Source organism: Psittacula echo, assembly GCF_963264785.1.
Source record: "Psittacula echo genome assembly, chromosome: 13".
NCBI lineage: Eukaryota > Metazoa > Chordata > Aves > Psittaciformes > Psittacidae > Psittacula > Psittacula echo.
Genome location: NC_137749.1, coordinates 5,571,376 through 5,596,064, shown reverse-complemented (window position 1 = coordinate 5,596,064; position 24,689 = coordinate 5,571,376). Strand labels below are relative to the sequence as shown.

The window sequence follows — 24,689 nt, the reverse complement described above, 5'->3', positions numbered from 1 at the left end:
GTGGCGCGGCCCGGCCCGTTCGCAGCGATCGGCCCAGAGACCGAGGGAGGGGAGGTGGCCCCGGCGGGAGCGGGCCTGGCGCGGGCGGCCCTCAGCGGGGAGCAGTAGCAGCAGGAGGAGGACGGCACCGCGGGGAGCCGCTGAGCTGCTGCGGGGATGAAGGACCGGCTGGCTGACCTGGCAGACGCGAGGGTTCGGCTTAGGGGCGAGCGGGGCTCCCTGCCGGGGCAGGGCGGTGGCGGGCGGGAGGGCGCAGAGCGGCGAAGGGCGGGGGAGTTCGGGCCGCTGTCGCCGCTGAGGTAACGGACAGCGGCGGGAAGGCCGGTGTTCGGCGACGGGATCCGCGCAGGCAGCGCCGCGGCCCTGGGGCGGGGAGGTGGCCGCACCGCGCTTCCACGCTCCCTTCTCGGTCAGGGTCGGCTTCCACCGGGAGCCGGGGAGGGTCTAGGGGCCTGGCAGTAAGAGGTCAGGCTTCTCCAGTTTAATAGATCACCTTCCCTCGCTGCCTCCTGACCGACAGCGCGTCCCAGCCCTTACAGTTCCGAATGGCAGATAAACCGGATAATAGCGTTGTTTTCGAGCTGCCCGTGGTGTCGTGGGTTTTATCCGCTTAGGAACAGTTTAACCAGTAACGCGTCAATGGAGCTATCCGCAGATTTTATTTCCTGCGTGTTTACAAAATGGTAGCTTGGTATGTTTATACACTCGTTTCCTTTCCCTTATTTGTGCTTTGAAAACAGTATCCTAAAAAAGAAGGGAGAGTTGGAGGGAGGTACCGTCCTGTCTGTCTACAGCAGGATATGGCTTGGTTAAAGTAAAAGGATATTTGGTTTGTTGTGGTTTTTTTTCCTGAAAAGAAATGGAAGAAGAGATCACCGAGGACTTAATGTAATAGTTCTGAGACTCCGCATATATGTAGAAGTTGGCCTGTGTCGACATGCATTCATGTCTGGGGCTCGTTCATCTTAACATTAAGTTCATATCTTCTGGATCACAAAATACATTTTGGAAGCTCTGTTTGTTAAGTGGTGGAATTATCAGTGTCTCCATCTTCCTTCCTAAAAGGATGAATTGGCATATGAAAAGATTTTGCATTATCAGATTACAGTATCTTTATCAGGAAAGATGTTTAGGAGGCTTGCCAAAGAATTGTGTAATTTGTTTCATATTTACTTCTTCCCTTTTCCTATTTCTAAACATGTCCAGGTTGTAGGAAGACATGCCAAATGTTGGTGATGATGCCTGCTTCCCAGAAAGAGGAAGCAGCAAGCAGTGGTCTGAATTCACTTTTTCATGTATAGCCCTAAACAAGCAGACTTCATTCTGATTGAGGGGAAGCAGCAGTGGTCTGTTGAATGGGTTTTATTAATTAAAAAAAAAAAAAAAACCAAAACCACGCACACACAAAAAAGAAACAACAGAAAATAAACTCTTAACACCTCCTTTTAGATATTGTTAACAGTTTTTAAAGCAACTATGAATAGAGGCTTTTAAGCCAGATTTAGTATGTGATATCTGAAAGCATTGCGGTACTGCAGCAAGCTGCTTCAACTGAAACATCACTGCAGGAAGCTGCTGCTTAAAAGTGTTCAGTATTGCTGCTTGTAGAATTATCAAATAGCTTAGAGACTTAAAAGTTTTCTTCTAACTAGAAGAAAATATTTGAACATCAACTGAAGTTACTGAAGATCCAGTCTAAATTTTATCATGCAAAAGTGTGCAGTTGACATGAAGTTTTGAATAGTGGCATACCTGAGGGAGGTGCCTTTTCTAAAACTCAGTTTCCTCAGGGAACTCATGGAAGTAGCAACTTCCACCTTTCATCTATATGAGAAATACTGAACGAGATCATGTTTTTGTGATGTTCCTACACTGGTGTGAACACTTTGAGCTGTGATCCTTGACCACACTTAGATAAGATTGCTTTGAAAAGAAATAAATAAACTGAGAGAGGAACTAATGTATTAACATTTATTTGCCAATTTTCCAAACTCTTTCAGTTTGATTAGTGTAGTTTCATTGTATTTTATTTGGCTGAATCATTAAGTAGAGCATATAAGCCATCGTTTTTGAACAGGCCTGGGCCTGCAAGATCTTCAGGAATAGCCGTGCCTTGCCTCTTTCCTTTAATATAAGAATTTCATTGTGTTTTACTTTGGTTGGACCTTGCCAAAATAAGTTCTATCCACCCTATTTCCCCCAAAGGCCCTTTGAGGTGCAGAGGTAGTTGAAGAGATGCTGGCCAGTCAACACTGACCCATTTTAACAGTATTCCTTTTAGCAGAAATGTTCATTGAAGTTAACATGTTCTTGTTTGTGAGCTGGATTTTATATGACAGCAAGCAAACTTTGGTCATTAAAAGTTGTAACTTTTTTCCTAGATTGCCCTTTATCTTTTATAAAGACAGAGAAATGTTACTTATCAGTGTTTGTGATCCATTAACATAAAATGATCATAACTTTTTGATACTTTTGTTAATACACTCTTTTTAAGCAGTTAAACAGGGCTAAAGTAGTTGCTGGAGAACAGATAATGTTGCATCCTCTTATTTTCTTGCTAGAAAAATTCTTGTTCAGTACATGCTTTTTCAGAAGAGAACAACCATAATTGTATTTGTCCACTTGTAGGGGATTATTCTAATATACTTTCTAAATGATTCTAAGCAGGACAAAATGAACTTCTTTTGGCTGTTAGAGTTGTCCTTGAATACAATTAACTGGGCAATTGATCAAATCCCCAACTGGCATTAGTTATTTTGAGCACAAATTGGTGTAAGATTAAAAGAAGAATAAAAAATTCTCTCTGATCCCATATGCTGTTTTCAGCAGTGGTGGATGGTATATATTTATGGAAGAGGTAAAAACAAACCCAAGGCAAGTACATAGCACTGATTGTAAAACATTCTCCCAGCCTTCAGTGGTTTGCTGTTCACGGATACAAATCCATCTTAAAATGGCTTGAAAAGAGCTGTAGGGTCTGTGTTCAAACAATCAGCTCAGCGCATTTAGCTAGCGTCAGATGTTAAAAACAGATGTCCTTTTAAAGGCGTGTTAATAAAACTCATTCAAACTTTTTTGTTATACTTGCTAAATCATTTAAGAAAGCAGTAAGATGTAAAGAATCTCTGCTTAGGAGTGATGGTTTGGTTCTCAAGTTAGGGGAGCATTGTTCATATGGCTTTAAAATTACTACCTTGTTTCTGAAATGGATGCAGAGCTATCTATTGAAATCCATTTCTCTTGCTTGATTGGTGAATCCTTTAAATACATGCTTTTACATTTCCTTTCTTTCAGTGTTACTGAGGATATCTCTGACAAAACCTTTCAAAATATTTGGTTATAGCTTTTGTTGTTGTTGTTAAAGACCTGTAACTTGAACAGAACTGCATTGATTTTTTGTAAACTATCTCTTGGGCATTCACTTAGTGCCCCCAGAACTGCTTAGGAATGAGTGAAGAACCACAAAGTCCTAAAATTTAAAATTGGTAGAATTGGGTGGAATGGAAAAAATGCAAAAGGAACTATTTCAGAAGGAGGAAAACATTACGGATTTCCTCCCCTTTTCCCTCCTCAGGAGTTAACCTCTTACATTAGTCTTTGGTCAGACATGGAATTTTCTGAAGATGGGCTGTATGTTTTCTGTGTCATAACAGGCTGATTTCTTACAGATGGTTACCATAGGATGTTGTTCTGGTTGTATGATAATGCTACTAAATGCATGTTAAAGATTGACCTGCTGGAGCTGCCTGCCCGATTATCTTGGCTGTCTGTAAGCCCTTCTTGGCTGCTCTGATAGAAAAGAATTTCTGGAAACACTGATGCTGTAAGGAGAAACTGTAACACTCTGTAACCCGCTCCTTGGGGTTGAGTCCTTGGAGTGATGGTGGTCAGTTACTGTCCTTGGAGCCTGCCAGAAGAATACACATGATCTGAACTGAGAAATAACTAACGTTGGATAGGATTTAAAGGGCAAGTAATAGTTGTGGGTTTAGGCCAAAAGCTGTTTCAGTTTCAAAGGTCGATAATTAATGTAGTAAGGAATCTCAAGCTAGACTGACTTCTGCAATTCTATAAGGTATGGGAAATGTCAGAAGTTTCATAAGCCACCAGGATAGCTTCTACTTGGAGTGGAGAAATTATATTGTCTGAATATCTGGATTCTGTGATACAAACCAGTTTCTAAGGGAACTTGATACATTTTACAAGTCTATGAATGTTTATAGAGTTGTATGTCCCAGACTTTGAGTCCCAAGGTCAAGGTATGAGCTGCAAACAGGCTTCATTAGTTTGCTCTTGGCATTGACGTAGAATTTTTTTATCAGCTTTTTCTGATATTGCTTATGCTGGGGAGGCAAGGTCTAGGAGAAACAATGTGTTTCTGTTGAACTTGATGATAAAAGTGAGTCCTTGGTTACATTGTGTGGTCGTCAGAAGAGGTGCATCACTTAAGTTCAAGAGAGTTAGCAGATAAGCTGTATTTTAGGGAAGTGGTGAGTTAAGAATGTAGAGATCAGAGGTTGACAAGTCATCAGGTATCTCAAGTGCTGACATTCAAAGTAGGATGTCCATAAATCCTCCAGTGAATTGTAGACAGAGAATCTGTCAATGGTGTCATTGCAACCAAATGAAAAAGTGAAATGAATGTGGAACTGCCTATAGGGTGGGGAATCCTTATTGCTCCCTTCCAGCCTGGCATCTACAAACAGGGCTTCCCAGTAAGATTTTTGTATCTTTCATTTCTTTAAGATTCACTCAGGTGTTTAATGTTTTACTAAGATCATCTGACCAAGCTGAAAGCTGACATCTGCATCTCTTAGCTGATGCTATTTTCATTTTTTTTTAGTTCAATTAACTAGATACAGTATGTGGTTATAAACAAGTAGAAAAATTATTCTTTACTCAGTAAATGTAAGCAGAAGTTGTTCTTTTACATAAGTAATGAAATTAAATGTCTTTAATGTGTAGCTCATCCTTAACCTTCAACTGGTAGCTTTGTAGTCTCTGGCATGGGTAAAAGTTGGGTGACTTCATTTGGGCACGGACTGTCTCACTTGTGTGTTAAGCAAGACTGGTGATTGATTACAGTCCCTAAGGACAGATTCTTTAATACTGAGTTCTAACAGTCGTGTCCTCAAAATGAGTAACTGCAAAAAGTCTTCAATGACACACAGTGCTATGGGTGATGGGAGGGTGTGCCAGGAAAGTAATAACATCTAAATTTCTGTATTTCAGCTGGGGCTTTATGGGTTTCTGTGAGTATAAAAACCAGATGATTTCTGACAAAGATTGTCATAGGGCTTTATGCACTCCCTGAATTTGCAGGAAAAGAACTGTCACAAAGTCTAAGTAATAATTCCTTGAAGATTTGGGACACTCCAAATTGTTGATTAGATAATAGCAGTGCTTGACATGGGATTAAATTGCAGAATTGTCTTGCAAATAATATACATCTCACCTAGTTTAATAAAACCAGAAACAAAGGGCCTGTGAGTAAATAGGATCAGGGTTTAGGAACAGAAAGCAGGTGTTAGAAGACGAAAGGCAGAGGGACTTGTAAGAAGAAAAGTGTCTAGGATGTGAAAATCCCTTGATGGTACCTGTCTTGTATCTTATTTTCCTAACAGATAACCCTTTGACTATCTGCTAGAATAATGCTTTGTTCTAATTCTGGTTCAATGCTGTTCAAACAGCCTGTGCTTTACAGAGGGAACTAGAGAACATGGAGGCTGGAGCTCTTTGCCTTTCTAGGATGCATGTTTTCTCTTTTCCTTTGATAAAACTTGAATATCTGTTCCTGTGAGGATCCATGTATTCTGCAGGGCTGGCTCAAGGGTTAGGGCAGTGTGACGGAGGCAGTGTTTTGGGCCGGTTGCCCTGGCGAGCTGCGGCAGCCTGTCAGCTTGAGCTGCTGCTGCCTTGGCTGCTGTTCCAGGGTTTATCAATTATGTAATGTGTATACAGTTAGTGTGTGTAATTATGTCTAAAGTGGTTTGGAATGGCAGCCTTGAGACACCCAAGGGCAAAACTAGTAAGCAGATGTTGGTAGCTTTTAGTTCTAGCTTGCATTAGATGTTGAACTTTCACCATCACAAGGCAGTCATCAGCACCTCTCTTAGCATTTCTTTGAGAGGGATTGATTTACTGTCTCAGTACACTGAATGTTAATTTCAGTTCATGTGGGACTCACTGTGGAAGTATCTTTATGCTGTGAGAGAACACTTATATGCCAAATACTATTTGAATAGTTTTTATGACAGGTACTGAAACTGTGATATCACTCACAGACTGGTTCTGTCATGAAGCTGTTTACAGAGGAGTACGTGTAAATGCCTGAGCATTCACTACTTCATGGTAGTTGGGTGGTTTCTTTCTTTGACGTCTCTGCCTGTTTGTTTTTGAATTGCGGCCCTCAGAAGAAGAAGGAAATTTACTTTTGTGACTTAGCAGACTGTTGGCAGAAATGTGTCTGCAGTAGCAATGGTGAAGAGGGTGTCATTGTGTCGAACAGGAGCCTGAGTTTTATTTCATAGATTCATTTTGTTGTCTTTTACAGTATAAAGGAAACGAAGATGGGGAGACAGTTATTGTTGAAAAAGACCATTTTATGGATGACTTTTTCCAACAGGTAAAGTTATACTTTTCACCATGCATTAAAGACTTACAGTTATTTCTCTGTGCCTTTTAACTTCTGTAATTAGGCTTAACAATTCATCTACACCCCATCCCCAATATGCTTTGTAATGGCGTTCTAAATCAAATGTTGCCTTGAATTATTGTACTGTTCTCATTGTCATATTTCTCTTCCTCTAGGTTGAGGAACTTAGAAATAATATAGCAAAAATAGCACAAAATGTGGAAGACGTGAAGAAGCAGCACAGCATTATCCTGTCAGCACCGAATCCTGAAGGAAGTGCGTATCACTTTTTTTGGATTTCAGATATGTGTGGCTGGATGTTCTGAAATAATTTGCATGTTTTTAGCTATTTATGGGAATAGAACTTGAGGTGTTCAGAATGCAAAATGTAACACAATTCATTTAAATATTTCCATTTCTAATCTTGAATTAATGTTTTTATTGACTTATTTTTCACTCCTTAAGTCTCATTTGAATAAATACATTTTCAGCATATTTGTTGTATGATCCACACCTTTGCTAGAGCAAAACTCCAGTTTAATATGGTATCATAAAATGGATTGTGTCTTCAGAAACATAGAGGCTATTTGCATTTCTTTTAATTGGTGACAGTGTTGAAGTGTCAGCTGGCACTCATACAGTACAGCCATCATCTTCTCTTTATTCTTCAGTAGGAGCAAGATCCTGCCTAACAGTAACACTATAACAGCTGCTTCAGCAGTAGAGAGAGTTCAATGATGGAGCCCTATTTTTAGAAGTGCTGGAAGTGCAGATGTGCCTTCTGAACAGAGAACTCAAAAAGTTTAGGGAACTTACCCAGAAACCTGATGTGTTCTCAACACTTGTTAATTCAAGGATGCCTGTGTTTATGGGAGAAGCTTAAAGAAAGGGGCAGAAAAGATGGGGAGATATCTTTGCGAAATGTTGCAACTCTTTCTTGTTGATGAAAACTGAACTTTCTATGTTAGTTTTTCTCTCCCTCTAATTTTCTTTGTCTACACATGGGCATATGCTTGTATTCTTAACTGAATTTGCAGACTGCCTTTTGTCTTAACAATCATACACAGTCATCTCACACATCTTGGGTTCATTTGAGTGTTTTAACATCTGTGGTCTCACCTCATGTATCAGCTTGCGTTTGTGCTAAAAATTGCGCTCAATCATGCATCTGAATTGTGTAGGAACATGACCTTACCTGTAAGTAACGTAGGCTCTTGTGAATCTAGCGCCTTCAGTAAACCCAGTAGCAGAGATGTAGCGAAATTTTGTGAATTCTTTGTGTAGTATTCTTAATAATAGGGAGTGCATGGTCCAGATGTGTTAATAGGGGTAAAAGCTATGAGTCCAGGATAAACAACGAAGTAGAAGTGGGGGAGAATCTGTATCTTCACTTGATAGACTTCAGTGAACTTTCATTTTGATGAGTGAACGAATGTTACCCTGAAAGTGTTACATTAAGGAAAATGTGGAATATTTCGTCACCTGTTTTAGTTCATTACTTGGTATTAACATTTCCCAACTGTAAGAGCTTCTCATAAGAAGCAGGAACCTACCTAATAGTATGCTGCTACAAAAATGGTATTTAGGAGTATAATAAACAAGTCCTCTGCATGGTTATACTGGATGCAGTTATGACATTGCAAGGTAGAGTTCTAGATAGTTGCTGGCTTACCATTATCAACAGTTCTGAAGGGAAAAAAAAAAAATATATTTTTAATTTTCTTTTTTTTCTTTCAGGAACAAAAGAAGAACTTGAAGAATTAAATGAGGAAATAAAGAAGATTGCTAATAAAGTCCGAGCCAGGTTAAAGGGTAAGATGTAAGGAGAAATAGAACTGCTGTCATGTGTAATGATTCAGGATGTAGCAGTGTTACAGACTTAGTGCATTGCAGCTGAACTTCTAAACTTTAAAAGTTGCATTGTGTGTGCATAAACTGTATTGGATGGCTCTTTAAAATAGAGAACATCCTCCTCGCTGCCAACTAATGTACAGCCCGTGTCAGGAACAGTATCATCCTCTACTTTATTCCTCCTTGGCAACCTTCACTGCTGACAAATACCAGGTCTCAGCACAGCCCAGTCTGTGGTACAGGACAAAAAGCTTGCTTGCTTTCAGGAGTAGCCTAGAAAATTAAAGTGCAAAACGATTCCTCTCTGTAGAATTGAATTCTGCAACTTAAATGCTGGGGTTTGGTCATGGTGTCTTGGAAGATTTACTGCAAGAAGAGTCTCCATAGCATACATACCTACACACAGAGAATTGCTTTAGAGCATTTAGTGTGTTTTAAATTCAAACTAGCTAATTTTGCTGTGGCTTTCCCCTGTGCCTATGTCTTCATTGTTTAGCATAGGTTTTGAAATTTATTGAGTGTTTTAATGTTACTGTATTACAATTACTTCCATAAACACTAGGGTATGGTATTTATTGTTTAAACTATAAGAGCAGCCAGTATTGTTAGAACTTTTGAGATTTTTCTATAGTAATAGACAGTAGCGTGACTCTGTAAAAGTATTGAAGTGGTTACTGTGTTGCAAGATCTGTACCAATTATCAGAATTATTTTGTATTATCTATATATCACTGCTGCACACCAAATGTTAAACATGTCTATGGGGATCTTATACATGAAGAAAGTATTAATTAACACTATTTACAAAGTAACTGAGCTATTAAATAATTATATTGAACATTGACTCATAACATTCTTGTATTGTTCTTAGCTATTGAGCAGACTTTTGATCAGGGTGAAAATGCTAATCGGACATCAGTGGACCTCAGGATAAGAAAAACACAGGTATGATCACTTAAGTTTAAATAAAAGGATTCTAGTAAATTGGAGAATGAGTTTCACCGCTGTGAAGTTCTTTCAGTGGTTCATGTTCTGTTTTGTTGGAATGTAACTTTCAGTTGCTGTGCAGTATTGTGCTGTATCAAAAAAAAAAAATTGGTTTTGTTGCACATTTTTATATCCTTGTAAAACAGCACTCTGTATTGGCTCACAAGTTTGTGGAGGTCATGATGGAATACAACGAGACACAAACTCTCTTTCGGGAACGCAGCAAAGGTCGGATACAGAGGCAATTGGAGATAAGTGAGTGACCTGAATACATGTTTTTAAAAAGTTAATTGTGTTGTTATTACCTACCTTGTTTCTTGCTACTTAAAGATGGTACAAAGCATCATAGGTCTGTCAGTGTCTTCTTGCAGGATGTGAGAGGAAGAACTATCACGTGGCATAAACTCTGTAGTGTAACTATTCAGAGCAGCTGTAAAGAAAATAAGGTTGAACTCAATATATTTTTTTGATTGAGAACTGTTAAATTAACTATCTTTTCTTTTTGTTTCATTTATTTCTGATGCTGCAACTTTAAATGAAACATTAAGAAAAGCTGTGTTCTGAAAATAGTGAGTATTGGTAAAAGCCATTCTAAAATTAACATGCTAAACAGAACATCTCTTTTTATCCTATGATACTTTTGTCAGTAAGAACATTTGTTAAATTCAGCTGACATAAAATCAGTGCTGCTGTTAATTTACACTAATCATTTGTTGACTGACTCACATCTGAGTTATTTCATCATTGATTACTATGAGGAGTATTCAGAAAGGTAATTGACTCTACTCTGAACTACAGCAGCTACCTCGGAAGGTGTCTAAAATATCCATAACATATTGTACCTAAAATTAGCTTTTTTAATTATCTGCTGTAAAAGCAAGTACATATATTGCTGAAATAGGAAATGCAAACAGAAAGTTGGCAGATTACAAGATGACTTTGCTATTCATGTGATTCTCAAGTTTGTCATTGGCCTCTCATGCTAATGTTTCAGTTCAGCTTTTCAGTTAAGTTTATTGGGCAAGTTAAGTTCTTCTTTACCTATATGTTTAAGGGGAGAGACTCTAATACCTCAGGACATGGTTATGTGTTGCTGTTACTCAGAGCCTTCAGCTTTTCCTCAGCATTGTCTTCTGACTATTACTTGATACTTTCTGGTTTGGGTTGTTTTGGGTTTTTTTTTTTTCATATGCAAAATGGCACTTGGTAACGGCTGAAAACAATGCTTAATAGAATAATTTTCTTTGAATTGTCATCCTTCTGGTATGGCAAAATTTTATGTTCAATAATGAGTGATGTTATGCAAAGTATTGCTTTTTCTATCCTAGCTGGAAAGACCACCACTGATGAGGAACTGGAAGAAATGTTAGAGAGCGGTAATCCTTCCATTTTTACTTCTGATGTATGTATTTCTAGTCCAGTTTATGTCTCTCTTCTATTTTGCTGCTTCTCATATTTAGAAGTATGTCAACACGTATTTATGTCCATATCTTTTTTTGTTCTTCCAAAGATCATATCAGACTCTCAGATCACTAGGCAAGCTCTGAACGAAATTGAGTCGCGTCACAAGGATATTATGAAACTGGAATCCAGCATACGGGAACTACATGAAATGTTTATGGACATGGCAATGTTTGTTGAGACTCAGGTAAATGAACCAATTCAAACACATTTATCTAAATGGGATTTTTTTTTTTTAGTTCTTCCCCTCCGTCTTCCTCTTTGAAATATGCAGGAACAATTGCTTATATTCAGATAGTACAGGCTTAGGGTGGTCTTTGACTATGATTAGAATATATGAAAGTTGATCACTAAAGGTTTTTTAGACAAACACAATCTGGATGTACTCGTGGTATATCTATGAATAACTAAGCATAGCCTTTATTTTCAGTTGATACACTTAATATTTTCTTCAACATGCTTATATTGCAATAAGCTTGAACATTTTATCCCTTAAAAAAGAACAACTTTCTGCTGGAATGTTTGCTGGTATCTTGGGAGTTTAGGGTTCTTATAGACATGGTAAAGGACTATTGTGGTAGAATAAAATGTGCATTAGCAAGAATGTATGCAACTTTCAGATAATACAAAGGTATGATTACTGTTTTAAGGTGAATATACAGAGATTGAAAAGTCATTCAAGTAGTTTCTTATGTTTATAAGCTTTATCTTATCTACATAAGAATTTGTTCTGTTCATGTCTTTACGTACCAATTATCTAACAAAAATATTTTTAACTTCCGTTCTTAAAATTCTTTGACTTATGAAGCAAAGTGGAAAGAGTCATGTTCAGGGGAGGCACTTTCCCGAAGAGGACTATTTTATTTTTTTTTTTAATTGGGTTTTGTTCTCCAAGTCCTGCGTTGCTTCAATGTTAACTATCTAGCCAAGGCAAAAAAAAAAAAAAAGGTAGCAGTTTTCTTTTGAATTAGAAATGAACAAAAGTTACTTGTGGATCATTTTTTAATGCTTTGCTGTTTACTGCTGCTGATTATTTCTTCTGATGGACAGAAACACAGGTAATAGAGTTACTGTAATTTTTCACCAATCCTCCATTTCATTACCAAACTTCATTCATCATACTTAATTTGAATTTCTTGTGTATTGACATGGTGAACCCTCAATTCCATGGAACTTCTGAGGTTGCTATTATATGTGTGTGTGTTCTTAGATAACTGTTGCACCTTGTGTCAAAAGAAGTCAGTATCTTTTCCCACTTGCAGGCACCTCAGAGATTTCTCATCTCTCTAGTGTGTCAGCTTTAGTTTTGGCTGTTAAAACATACCTCACATTCAGTGGTATGTTTTCAGGTGTACAGTATTTGTTCGTGCTAAAGGGAGAAATATGCCTGCCCTGCCAATGAATGTTCCTTGTTTAGTTAGAACTTTGCACCCTTGTTTCTCATTCCCTTTTCCATTTACACATCAAAGCAGAAAAAATGTCAGCTGCCAATATGTACATTATTTACTGTTTAATCATTTATGTTCTATAGCCTTTCTTCTCTTCAGTTCAATAAGCAAGGATCCATATATTCTAATAAACTTTTTGTTCAAAATTTCCTTTTAAGGGTGAAATGATCAACAACATAGAGAAGAACGTGATGAATGCATCAGATTACGTGGAACATGCAAAAGAAGAGACAAAAAAGGCAGTTAAATATCAAAGTAAAGCACGAAGGGTATGCTGTCTTTCTGTAATTGTGCTAGTCAGTATATTATCTTAGCAGAGTATGAAGTGACCTTCAATTTTAGTTGTCTTGTTGTATTCAGTCCTTTAAGGTAGAATTAATATGCATTTTACTTTTCTGTAGTTATGATATTTAAAATTACAAAATGTTGTTATAAATTAGTATATGACAGGAAGATTTACCAAAGGATTTTACAAGCAACCCCACACCTCAGTCCCATCAGGAAAAAATCAGAACCTTTCCAAAATGATTTATTATAGTTATTAAAAATGGACATTACCAGTAGAGGACAGAAACTTGTCTTACTACAAAAACATACGAGCAATTCATACATAGCTAAGGCTATGTTTTCTACTTAAAAAGCTGTCATTACAGAGTGTAAAAACCCCAAAAGAAGAATTAAATGTACTATGCCAGTAGATAAAGTCACAGATGGTTCTTATCCATTACTGCGATACCTTTTAATTATTCAGACTCTAAATAAGCTTAAAGGTTTTTGGATCTTTATCACTGGTAAACTTGCCTGGATTTATAGCTGTAAAATTGCCATGTTAGCAGGAAAAACAAAATTACTGATTTTGCTGAAGCAGGCTTTTTTAGAATTCCATCTGCAATTATTCCTTTTACAGATAACTATTTCTGTACTCTTGTAAAAGTACTAGATAAGGGAGATCTTCCCTCTGGAAAGGGTATGATATTAAACCACTATACTCAATTTTGTGGAGGAATGGAGTAGCATTCAGGTGTTTGCCATTGGTGTGGAAACTTCTGTGTTTCAACATCTTTCTTTCCATCAGAAAGCCAAATAATATATTCTGCAATCAAACTACTGAGTAATTTATATTTTGTAACTGTATGATTGCAGAATGAATGAATTGTTCCTTTGACTTCATAATTTCCCCTTTTGAGAAGCTGTGCAATTTTGTGAGGCTTTTTATGGTGAGTTGGATTTGAGGAATAATACATTTTTCTACAGACAGACAGATATCTACATGTAGGTAACACCTTGTATTTAAAAAAATATATAAGAAGTATCAAAAGAGCCCACTTAACGTAGATATAAATGGTGGTTTTCTCATCTTTGACAACTATATAGGTATTAACCACAGTATTTTATCTGTAAACAGTGTTTATTTTTATGCATGCTAGAGTATACAGGTAAATTTATCTCAATTGGAGAACACTGCAGGCTTTAATAAATATGAGTGTGGATCTAAAATGTGACTTTTTAACATTAAAAATAAATGCAAATCATTGTGCTTAATCTTAAAATAATAAATACCTTGGGTTTTGACAGAAAATGTGGATAATTGTCATTGTGTCATTGGTGTTGGTTGCTGTAGTTGCTCTAATTATTGGTTTGTCTGTTGATTTTCGGTGATGCATGGATAACCGCAGCATGTGTGACTTCCTGCCACAGTGGCAGTAAGTAACTAATCAACTAATTATGATCTTGTTTTGGCCTGGTAGGTTGTATTGTTCTACTAATCCTTAATATCTATGCAGTTAGTACTGGGGAGTAGGCTTAAGATGCATCGGGGAATCTTGTTCATCTCTGGATACTGTAAAAGCGCTGTGCATGTCAGTGTTGAAACTGACACCTAGTGGTAAGCTGCCACATGCACAAAATGCAATCGCTACATGAGACTCATAAATGCAGAAGGAAATGAGACCAAAAATGCAGTTATTGTATTGCAGCCCTTTGAAATTTTTTTATACTGAAACTTCACATCAGCAAAAAATCTACACCAATATATGGAATAACAGTTACACTTGCAACTTTATCAGATGGGATGTTACATGGTTTTAGCAGAGCTTTCATAAAAGTAGATGTCTACAACCATGAAGTTGGCTATATGCCTTGTAGAACATCCTACAATTTCTTACTCTGAAGCTATTTATTAATACCAGACTAAATGAAGCAGTGGGAAATAACAATATCTTTGTAAAAGGAAGTCTGCAAAGATTCCAGCTGGTATTTTAGGACATAAATTTGATAATTTGTTCAATCTTCAGATTCTTGCTATACTAAGCTATCATTTCTTGTCAAGATAACATCTAACCAGGCTACTTAACTCCTGAGTCCAATAGAAAGTCAACTTCTGTATGCAGGATCCTCAGACTATGCATGGGGCACTATGAACAGGGTATCACTCTGAACAGCTTATCAGAAACTCAATTTTCTGTACTAACACTCTTTTAATAGCAAGGCTTTTACTTTTGTTGTTATAGTTTCTTCTCAGCTTTGGTTTATAGGCAGGTAACAGATTTACTGTATCATTGTTTAGAGTTAGAAACACCTGACCTAATGTCAGACTCTCATGCATGTACGTAGAACCTATCATTTTTCCCCCCTGCAGCTCTTCTGAGGTATTACCTACACAACGTTTTTATTTACATTTTATTGAGTTCTATGAATTCCATTAAGCATGCCATCTAAAGAGCTGAGCAGACTACAAATATTTATCCAGGGAGGGTGGTAGTAAGCAATGTTACTGTACTTAGACATGACCCTGATAAGTAAATGCTACTGCATCTGTTTCTGTATGTAATGATATCTACAAAAGTTGGCTATGAGTAATAACAATTATACTGTGAAGCAAAACACAGAAATGTTTCACAGAGCTCCATGTTCTAACTATAGTTACATGTATGTTAGGAAAGAATAAATGCAGTAAGCATTTATCTTAATTTTTCTAGAAAGAAAATCAAAGCACTGAGATGAGGTATCAGTTTTTTCTGTGGCTGTACATGTATGTGAACAGGGTATTTCAATCTCAACTTTTCTCTTTTTATTTTTTTTTTTTTTGCAGAAACTGATGTTCATCATTATCTGTGTTGCTGTCCTGCTTCTGATACTTGGAATTATCCTAGCAACAACATTATCCTAGCAAGCACATTCCAAGAGTTATGAACCTTCAGAAACTCCAAAATACATCTTCAGTAAAACCAAACCTTTTTTTAATAAGTGATGCCTTACACTGTTCCATGATGATGACCTATCACTAATGGTTAAAAATCTAAACAAAATTGCTCTTAATGTTTACTTATAAATGAGGATGAGAATGTATTACGATATGGATGGATTTGCATCATAAACTCTCTATTTGTAAGACTGAAACTTGCTCTTAATTGTTTCGAACTAAAGTAAATTAGAATTTTTTTTCATATCTCAGTGTTACAAACAGTTTCAATAAGGAGTTTGAGAGACTTTCGAGTTTTGACTGTTTGGAGCTTTTTCCTATTGCAAATCTGATTCTAATCATGAAATGTAGTACCTTACCAGTTCTGCTTTTGTTAGCACTCGTGTGAACATTTTTGAGATGTAGCCTTCTATTTAGTCACCTATCTAAGCTTTATACTTGAATTTTCTTTGTCCGACAAGTGCTAAAGTATTTTATCCTGAGAAGACTCCTTATTTAACTGTCTGCCTATTGCAGTCTACTTGAGAAGGAAAAAAAGAAAAGCCTTTTTTACATTTCCCAGGCTTTTTGGTTTTTTCTTCGATTTCAAACTTTAATTGCTTTAAATGTTTCGTTGCCTTTGTAAAATAAAATGTTAGTTGCAACATTTCTGGTAAAAGAATGCAGTAATGAAGCACATTAAATTTGAACCTTAGCAGATAATTTTACAAATAACCCTTGTTCAAATAGAAATAACCCTGATGGATCAGTTTAGCCTTACAAATATGTGACAAAAATCATATTTTCTCTATAAAGCCAAGTCACAATTTCTTATTCAGAAGCTTGCTAATGTTGATGTGTGAATATAGCACATAGGGATAAACTTCTTCACAAAAGTCTGAAATGTAATAAAAACTAAGACACTGATCTGTTATGAAATTGGTCTTAACATGTATGAAGTGTTTTAGTATATACACACGTGTTGTACTGCTAGTTTGCAACACTTAAAGGCTTGAAAGATTTCAAATGTAACTAAATAACTGCATGTAATGTTACAGGTTATTTTTGTACTTTGTGTGTAAAATATTTGTAACTTGACTTTTTGACTTCTCATTGTTTAAGCATATCCATGTAGATATGTAGATATATTTACACTGTAAGAGAATTAGAGGGAAGTATAATGTGTGCCTTTTAAATACAGTCTAAAAATACACTTGTCAATGTTTCAAATAATTATAATGTTAACTGCAATAACTCCTTAAACTCATGTTTTGTTGAAGGTGTCTAAGATGGAAGTTACTCAGTCAACTGTAAGTCAGTCTGTGGACTTGATTAAATTCAGCAAAGTTTACAGTGAATATTGTATGTATGACTGTTCCTGCTTTGCTGTCCTAATACACTGTGAATGTGCTGGAGCTGTTCAGATGTCAAACATGTTTAAAAAGAAAAAAAATTACTATTATTGGTCTTTTTGCAAGTTGGCCATAACGAAGTCACTTGAAAAATTTTGGCTTCATTAACGAACAAATTTCTTTACCTCTAAGTCCTCACAAACATGGGTGAGTGTTCTGGAAGTTTACATGCAAAGTAGGGAAAGACTGGTTGCCTTAGTAGTCAGTCTAGGTAAAATATATTTTTTATTCTATAGTTTTCTAGATTTTTATCAGTAAATATTATTTATACATATACTCAAATTAGGGGGAAAAGGAATTGGTTGTGCTGTTTAACAGCTATCACCTAAAATGACCCTCAAAATCCCATCATGTTGAGTTTTTTATTTATAATGCAATAATTTGCCCATCAAGACCAGAAATTTGAATAGCCTACTCCATAGCTTTTACTTTTTGTTATACAGCTGTCTCAATGAGTTTGTTTTAAAACAAAACTTGTTTTTCACATGAACTTTTTTGTTCTGTTAATATTGGAGGGGAATATATCTCTAACCTATGCACTAATAAATTTATCTAAGCAAGTATCTTGTGGCTGTTTTTATATTTATGATGTTATCGTGACCTTTGAATATTTCCAGTAAGTGTGTGAATAAGGCTGGCTGGTATGTTTTTGTGAACACATATGTCAAACAACTGATACTTAGATCTTAGAGTAAAAGTAGTGTATTTCCTGAACCTTTTTATCAAAAAAGGTGTAGAGATGGTCAAAGCAGACATAGAGAGAAATATGAAGACATCAGTGGGATTTATACCTTTTTAATATAGCCATGGAATTTTGCTTAATATTGAACTTGAAAAATATTGGAATTATTTATTTGAATCAAGCTATTCAGGTATTCTCAAAAAATCCTCATAGAAGTGCGGATTTATCAGTGCAGAATTAAAATAACTTCCTCTTACCTGCTCACCCCAGAACTGGAATTTATGGAATGGGTTGAGGGTTCTGGTGTCCAGGTGGTAACTGGAGTTATTCGCATGTGCTCGTGTTTAAAACTGGTGTGCCACTCTTGAAAGCTTTTTGCTGCAATTGAGTGTTGTTACCTAAGTACCTGCGGAAAAAGCATCAAATCTGAACACAAATGAATCCAACAGAATGAACTAGAGTTGTTTCAAAATTAATGTCTTTATTCTGCTTCTCTTTGCTCTGTAGTGTAAAACACAGAAAAGACATTTCTAGGCAACATAGGATTTGTTAAGCATGGTTTTGATGAATGCAAGCCTGATAAATAAGATTTAGAAGACAAAGGGGAATGAGGGAACTGCTGCCTAGGAGGAAGGATGTTTTTCTGTATAAAGATACTATTTTAAAACAACCCACACCCTTTCAGACAGTTGTGCTTCATGTAGTTTGGAGAAACAGTTTGGATGTGGGTTTTGTTTTGTTGGGTTTGGAGGGGGAGCAGTGGAGGGAGGGTGTGAAAGGGGGTTTACAGACTTAGGTTACCCAATGTTAAATTTGATTTGATGCGTTAATGTGGCTTGTATGCAACTTCTGAAAATAACCATGGCATTCTTCCCCAAGTGGGTCAGCCTTTGCACCTGTGAATCAGCTCAGTCTTTTCTGTCATGTACAGTAAGCAATTGGCTGCTCAGCTACATAGTGCCAGTTGCAGCCTCTTTAGCTGCCTCTCTCCAACACACAGAGTCCTTCTGCCAGTAGTGAAGCACTTGGAGATGAGCATTTTGGAATAAAAATAAAATAAATTTTGGTAAGCACTTGTAGCTAGGTTCTGAAGAACAAAAGAACTTCTTGAATAAACGTTTTTTACAAAGGACAATACATGGAAATGGTAAGTAATTACAAAATAATTGTATTTACATGTTGTAAAGAGTGATTGATTTTATTGGCTGCATTTGAATCCATTTTACTGCAAATCGGGGGAAAGGAGGATTTTTATGTTCAAGCATAGTTAGAGAATGGCTAAGTTCTGAAGCGAATAGCTACTGTACAACAGACTTTGCGGCTGCAAAGAAAACAAGGATTATTTTGCATGCAAAGATTTAGTTCCTCTGTCCATACTTCAGAGAGAACATGGGTCAGTCTGTGCCAGTTACTGTCAGTTAACAGTAAACTGAGCTGGACAACATTACACTAACAGAGTGCAACTCAGTGTAGAGAGTATGTCAGAATGAATAGGGGCTCAACAGAGGTGCTGTTTATGTAACAGCTCACTTACCGTCTTTTTATGTAATCTTACAGAAAATGGAGGGGGAGCTTCCATACATATTTGACAAGGGTATTTGGTATTATTAGGCAGTTGTGTTAACTTTCTGTAGTTACCAGGTTTTTACCTTTTTGAGTCTGCTACTATGTAATTTGCATCAGTGTTTCTAACACTGGGGAAGAGTTAAAGGAGTCATATTTGAAATTTCTGAAATGAGATGTGAAAGCTCATAGGTGAGAAGGCATACAAGAACTAGTGTCTGGATAACAACACTGGCAGCTTGTTGTAAAGAAATGTTTGGCTTCTTTTTCAAGCCTTTTCCTTTCTGAATTGTGGTGTGAGCCTACGGGGAGCATCTCTGTATCAGAGAATCGGAGAATTACTTAGGCTGGAAGTGATTTCTGCAGGTCACCTGGTGCAAAAGCAGTGTCAGTGGTGAGATCAGACCAGATTCTCATACTGTTCTACATCACAGAATGAAACACTTTTGATTGTGGTTAACGGAATCTTTTAAATATACTCATGATTATTTTTTTTTACTTAGGGTTGTGTTTTTGGTTTTTTTTAAACCTCAGACCTTCTGTCATGACTGTTCATACAGTCGAACTCTGTATCTTAATGTTCTATGGATTAATAGAATTGGTTTTTATAGGAAGTCTTATCAAACAAAATGTTTGCTACTCTAAGAATTAGTAAGAATAAAATCTGGCCTTGAGAAGAATTTTTTCCTTGGCCTGTTTCTGGAACAGATTTCAGTTATCTGAGGGATGTATATGGTTATTTTGAAGGGCACAATCTAGACTAAACATAAAATATATGTACTCTAGACAAGGAGCAGGGGGTGGCAATGATATTTCACAACAGAGACAACCAGAAAATGGTTTCCTCACTGTGAGTAGTTTCATACTACCTGAAGTATCTTTGTCCAGTCAGATGTTGCTAAGTAGAAGTGAAGAGACTGCAACTATTTGAAAGCCTGTTCCAGGCTTTACTTGGCTCCCATTTGTAGGTCACTGTAGAATGAAATACTCATCAGAACTATTACAGAGCTGTTATGCTTGTATGCAGCATTGGAAGATTAAATCCTAGTTTGTCTAAGTGCCTGAAATGACTTGTCCAGGATCCCACAGGATCTGTGTGGTAGAGCACAGAGCTTGTACATGAGTGCCCATTTCAGCTTATAAGACTGCCTTTGCCTTTGGACCAGTTTGCACACAGGTGAGTAAAAATGTAAAACAATTAGAATATGGGATTGTGATAAATGCATCTTTATTAGAGTGGTAGTCTGACTTGCTTAGACATTCAGCTGGTTGTTGCTGTACATTTAAGCAAAGCTCAAGCTCTCAGACTGAAGCACTGAAGTTTTGTGATTAGACACAAGGGATAAAAAGAGGCTAGTTGGCCTGGTGTGTTACATCTCAAGCTGTGAAGTGCTACCTGCTGAAGGTACCATACGAAGATGCATCTGCAGGTTGACAACTTTGGCTGAAGTAGTTTTGCATCACTAAGAAGCCAATGGGAGTTAGCAGTCCAATCCTCTTGTTCTAACTGAAGTAGCATTACATGTTTAGTTATAAACTACGCTCATTAGAATATGGTTTAACAAAGACTATCAAGTTCACAGCAGAGATGTCTTTTTCACTCAGTACAGGAGCACCATGGTCTCTTATTTAGGTGGTCGATAGCGTAATAAAGCAGGAAAGGAAGAGAAATGGAAATTGCAGGAAAAGTCAAGTAGTCCCAGCTTGTTAGGGTGGCAGGCTCCTTCCATGTTAATGCTCGATCCGGAATCCGCCACCGTGTGGAAACTGCTTGTAAGTGCTTGCAGGGCTGAAAAAGTGGGTCGTGGAAGAATGCTTCCTTGGATTCGAGTCTATTTTTTTTCATATAGCCTGTTTAGCACTACTCAGCCTCTGAAACTGATTGAAAGACCAGAGAAAGAAGATTCCTTTTCCCTATACTATCAACTTTATTTTTTCCCTTAAAACCAAAACCAATTAGGGTTGAGAAACCAGTTTCTGGGATGCATTTTTTTCTACTCTTTTTGGTGGTGTTTGATTTAATGCCTAGTAACATCTTTAGGTGAGCCTTCAGAATTTTTCAATAATACAATCTCTTTAATGCTTATTACTTCACTCTTTATACACCACAGCATTGTATCAAGGCATACACCATTCTAGTCATGCATATTTACCTGTTGTTAGCTTTTCAGCCGCAAATAATGTCTATATAATGCCAATTAACTTAAATAACTTCAGCATCTCTGGGTTTCTTCTTTGAAGAGGAACTTAAGTGCCATTAAATTTGTTTCTTTCTTCCAACACCAGCACAAACTGGTTTTTAAACAAAAAAGAAGCTGCACCTCTGCAAAATGTGTTTCGACCCTCTCTCGGTTTCATGGTTGCTGCTGTTTTGCCTTTTCAAAACTTTAGTAATCACCTCTGTGAAAAAGTTCTCTTCTCAGTTCCAAGTAGTGCTGATTTGCCTTTGTCTTTTCTATGTAAAGGATTGGATGATTGCTGACTTGCTCTGCAGACTTAGCATTTTCCTCTTGTTACTTAATTTCTTTAATGGACATTTGGCAAAGGCCATTTCAAACACTGGGACTTGTAAACATCAGCCTTCTGCAGTGTTGCAGATTGGCTGGGACCTCACCGGGAAAACATTTGCCATTTTTTCCTACCATTGCTTTAGTTACTGGCACTACTCACAGGATGCTGTTGGGAAATAAGAAGTTACTTGCTTTCCAAATGCATTTTCTTTGCTATTGAGCCATCTAATTGCAGGGGTTTGATTTTTCCGCCCATTTCTTCTCTTGGTCTTTGGTTTTCCTTTTGTTTAGGCAGTTGCTTATAGACACATAGTCTCTTCTATTATTGAGTCTATCTTATGGTATTTGTAGTGAAAAAAAATGGCAATGTGTATTTAGTTAAGAAGGACAGTCATCCATAATATAGACTTCTCTTCGTTCTATCCACACTGCTGTCAACCATCTCTAAATAGAGAAATATGGCAGCTACCAAATGAATCTAACTTCATGAGAAGGCAATCTGAAGAAAAAAATATATACATTCAAAAAACCCATGCTTTTAACCTTCTGAAAATTAGCAAAAAAAAACCCCATTTCAAAACCTGCTGGGTTTAAATCAGTTCTTACAAGTATACATTGCATTTCCAGCTCATGTGTTTGTTCTGCTCTTGATTTTCCCTTTTGGCAATTTATTCAGAGTAGACTTAGTGGATGGAATCTCAGAGGAGAATAAAAGCTAGTGTTTTGAGAACTAATGAAGTAATTATCTAAAGCATTATTTACAATGATTATTTAGAAGATAATGAGACCCTTTAATTATGTTTGTTCTGCACAGCTAGCCTTTCAATAATTCAGGGTATTGCAGTACAATTTTCTATGTATTTGCTTTGCACATTTTTGGTTAGAAAAACATCACAACTGCCTGTGATGCACAAACCCAGGCCCTCCTTTTTGGTATCAGTTGTCACAGAAGAATCACCTGCTCACTTGGGTTGGAGCAGGAGGCTTTTCTGTTCAGGCTCCTCCAATGTGATGTGGTACAAATTAAATTATGGGTGAAATAAAGCTAGGCCTATTAAAGGCTTTTATGGCTTTATAGGAGCACTACTTTAGTATTTAAAATACACGCTTTAGTATAATAATGTTTCTGTTAGCTGTTATCTCATTGGATAAGTAGTTATTACTGATATTAAGATAAATAGTTGAATTTGTCATATATTAAGATAAATAGTTATCTTGGTTTGACTTGCAGTTTATTTTTATTTTGGGAGTCTTGGTAATTTTCTTTCAAACCAAAGGTTTTTTTCTAAAAGACCCTTACTCATTTGTCTGTAAGAAATTCAGGGCATCATTAGCATTTTAGCAGCTAATAACAATTTCACCAGTATTTTCATATGTCACTGTGAACTTGCTGCTAAAATAGACAATTCTACTTGAGCCCATTGTTAGCAATGTCTAAATAGTACATAGACCCTGAGGAAATGCATCTTTTGTCACAGCCTAGATCCTCATTTGGTATGCCAATGAAGTATTGCTTAAGTGACTGCAGTGGTGCTGCTTCATTTGGCTGAGGATGTGGTCCTTGATAATAAGAAATTGATAAGAAAAAATTAATCTCAGAAAGGGCCTGAAGGTTGGAGTTTTGGTTCCAATATGGCTGGCTGTTTATTTAGAGTCTTTCCACTGATTTCAAGAGATGCTGCAAAGGGCGGCTGATCTCCTACCTACCTTATGTTCCTTTGAGGCAAGTACACAGCATGAGGAGGAGTAGATTTTAATTTTACTGGAGTAAATTTAAAATATGTAACACAGGACTATTCTAGAATATAGTAGAAGTTAAAAGTCTTATCAAACAATATAGTATTGCATTTCACAGGGTTACTATAAAATAAAATCTAAAAATAATGCATTTAAATAGTGGTGAAGACTATAACTAATTATGAATGAGAAGACAGGTAAGTGAGCTTTGGAAGTACCTGCACATGTACAAATGAGCTGCTTCCATCTAGTTTATCTGCTGGACTTCTTGTCTGCTGAAGGAGGGGCTTCTCTGGCTCTGTTAATGAAATTCACAACAATGCTCCCGTTAGCCTCAAAGGTACTTGGTTCAGGCCTACATGTGAAAGTAGAAATAAACCTGTGATTCCCAAGATGAGTAATTTGTGCATTAATCTATTGTTCCAGCAAGCACAATTCTAATTTAAATCTGCTAATTTCCCCCAAACATTTTCCTCCTGTTACCCTCAGGAAGGACACCTTTTGCTTTTATGAAGTGTATAATACAAGCACAGACTGCAGATGAATGCTAGTAAGGGTATTCACACTATCATTAAACAAGCAATACAGGTATTAGTGAAGGTGCATCTTCTGTATGAATCTTTTAATTGCATACTGTAGACACTGGCTTTTCAGTCCCTACTGGACAACCCCAAATACACTAGATAGGAAGCTCTGTGTGGTGCTCGTAGGAGCAGTCATGCTTGTGATGGCTTTCTCTCTTCAACTGAGGCAGGAAGCTGCGATTGAATTGCTCCTTACAAATGTTGCAAGAATAACTTCAAGTAATGTTGGTTTTAGCTATTATTGAAATGTAAAGGTTATAACTGGAAATGCATGGCTCAGTGCCTTCGTGACTGACCCATGATTTTAGATAAGGGAAGTGATCTTTGTTTTGGAACTGAATCTCTGATTCTGTATTGAATTGCTGGAATCACCTTATATGAATCTTTTAGGATTGCTGGCCTAAGAATATGTTATTTACCTCTGTCCCACTTCTGGATGGGAGGAAAATTGCTCCCTTTCTAAAACTGAAACTGTAAGATTTGCTCTGTCTATGGACATGCCTTCAGCTGTCACATGCTGCCTTGTTGTATGGACATAATACTCCGCTGTTACATACACAAATGTAAGAACAATCTATTATTCCTGGATATAAAACACTTCACTGTTCACATTGGGTGGAGAATCTCTGAGTACTGCCAG

The 24,689-nt window shown here is 37.0% G+C and overlaps 1 protein-coding gene across 2 annotated transcripts; it reads left to right on the top strand.

Annotated features, from left to right (window-relative positions):
- STX2 (syntaxin 2) lies at window positions 1–16,759 on the top strand. Of its 2 annotated transcripts, XM_080628638.1 has the most exons (10): window positions 1–192; window positions 6,554–6,625; window positions 6,811–6,910; window positions 8,372–8,446; window positions 9,356–9,429; window positions 9,618–9,726; window positions 10,800–10,873; window positions 10,982–11,119; window positions 12,539–12,649; window positions 15,472–16,759. In XM_080628638.1, the coding sequence occupies exons 1-10, from the start codon at window positions 157–159 to the stop codon at window positions 15,547–15,549; spliced, it is 867 nt and encodes a 288-aa protein (XP_080484764.1). In that variant the 5' UTR covers window positions 1–156; the 3' UTR covers window positions 15,550–16,759. The 2 variants fall into 2 exon arrangements, with proteins under 2 accessions (XP_080484764.1, XP_080484763.1); XM_080628637.1 differs by having other exon boundaries at window positions 10,800–11,119.
- Window positions 16,760–24,689: the final 7,930 nt, after the last annotated feature.

Coding starts and splice junctions, on each gene's coding strand:
- STX2 (XM_080628637.1), top strand. CDS start 157: ATGAAGGACCGGCTGGCTGACCTGGCAGACGCGAGG. Junction 6,626..6,810: donor TGGATGACTTTTTCCAACAG/GTAAAGTTATAC, acceptor CTCTTCCTCTAG/GTTGAGGAACTTAGAAATAA. Junction 9,727..10,799: donor ACAGAGGCAATTGGAGATAA/GTGAGTGACCTG, acceptor TTTCTATCCTAG/CTGGAAAGACCACCACTGAT.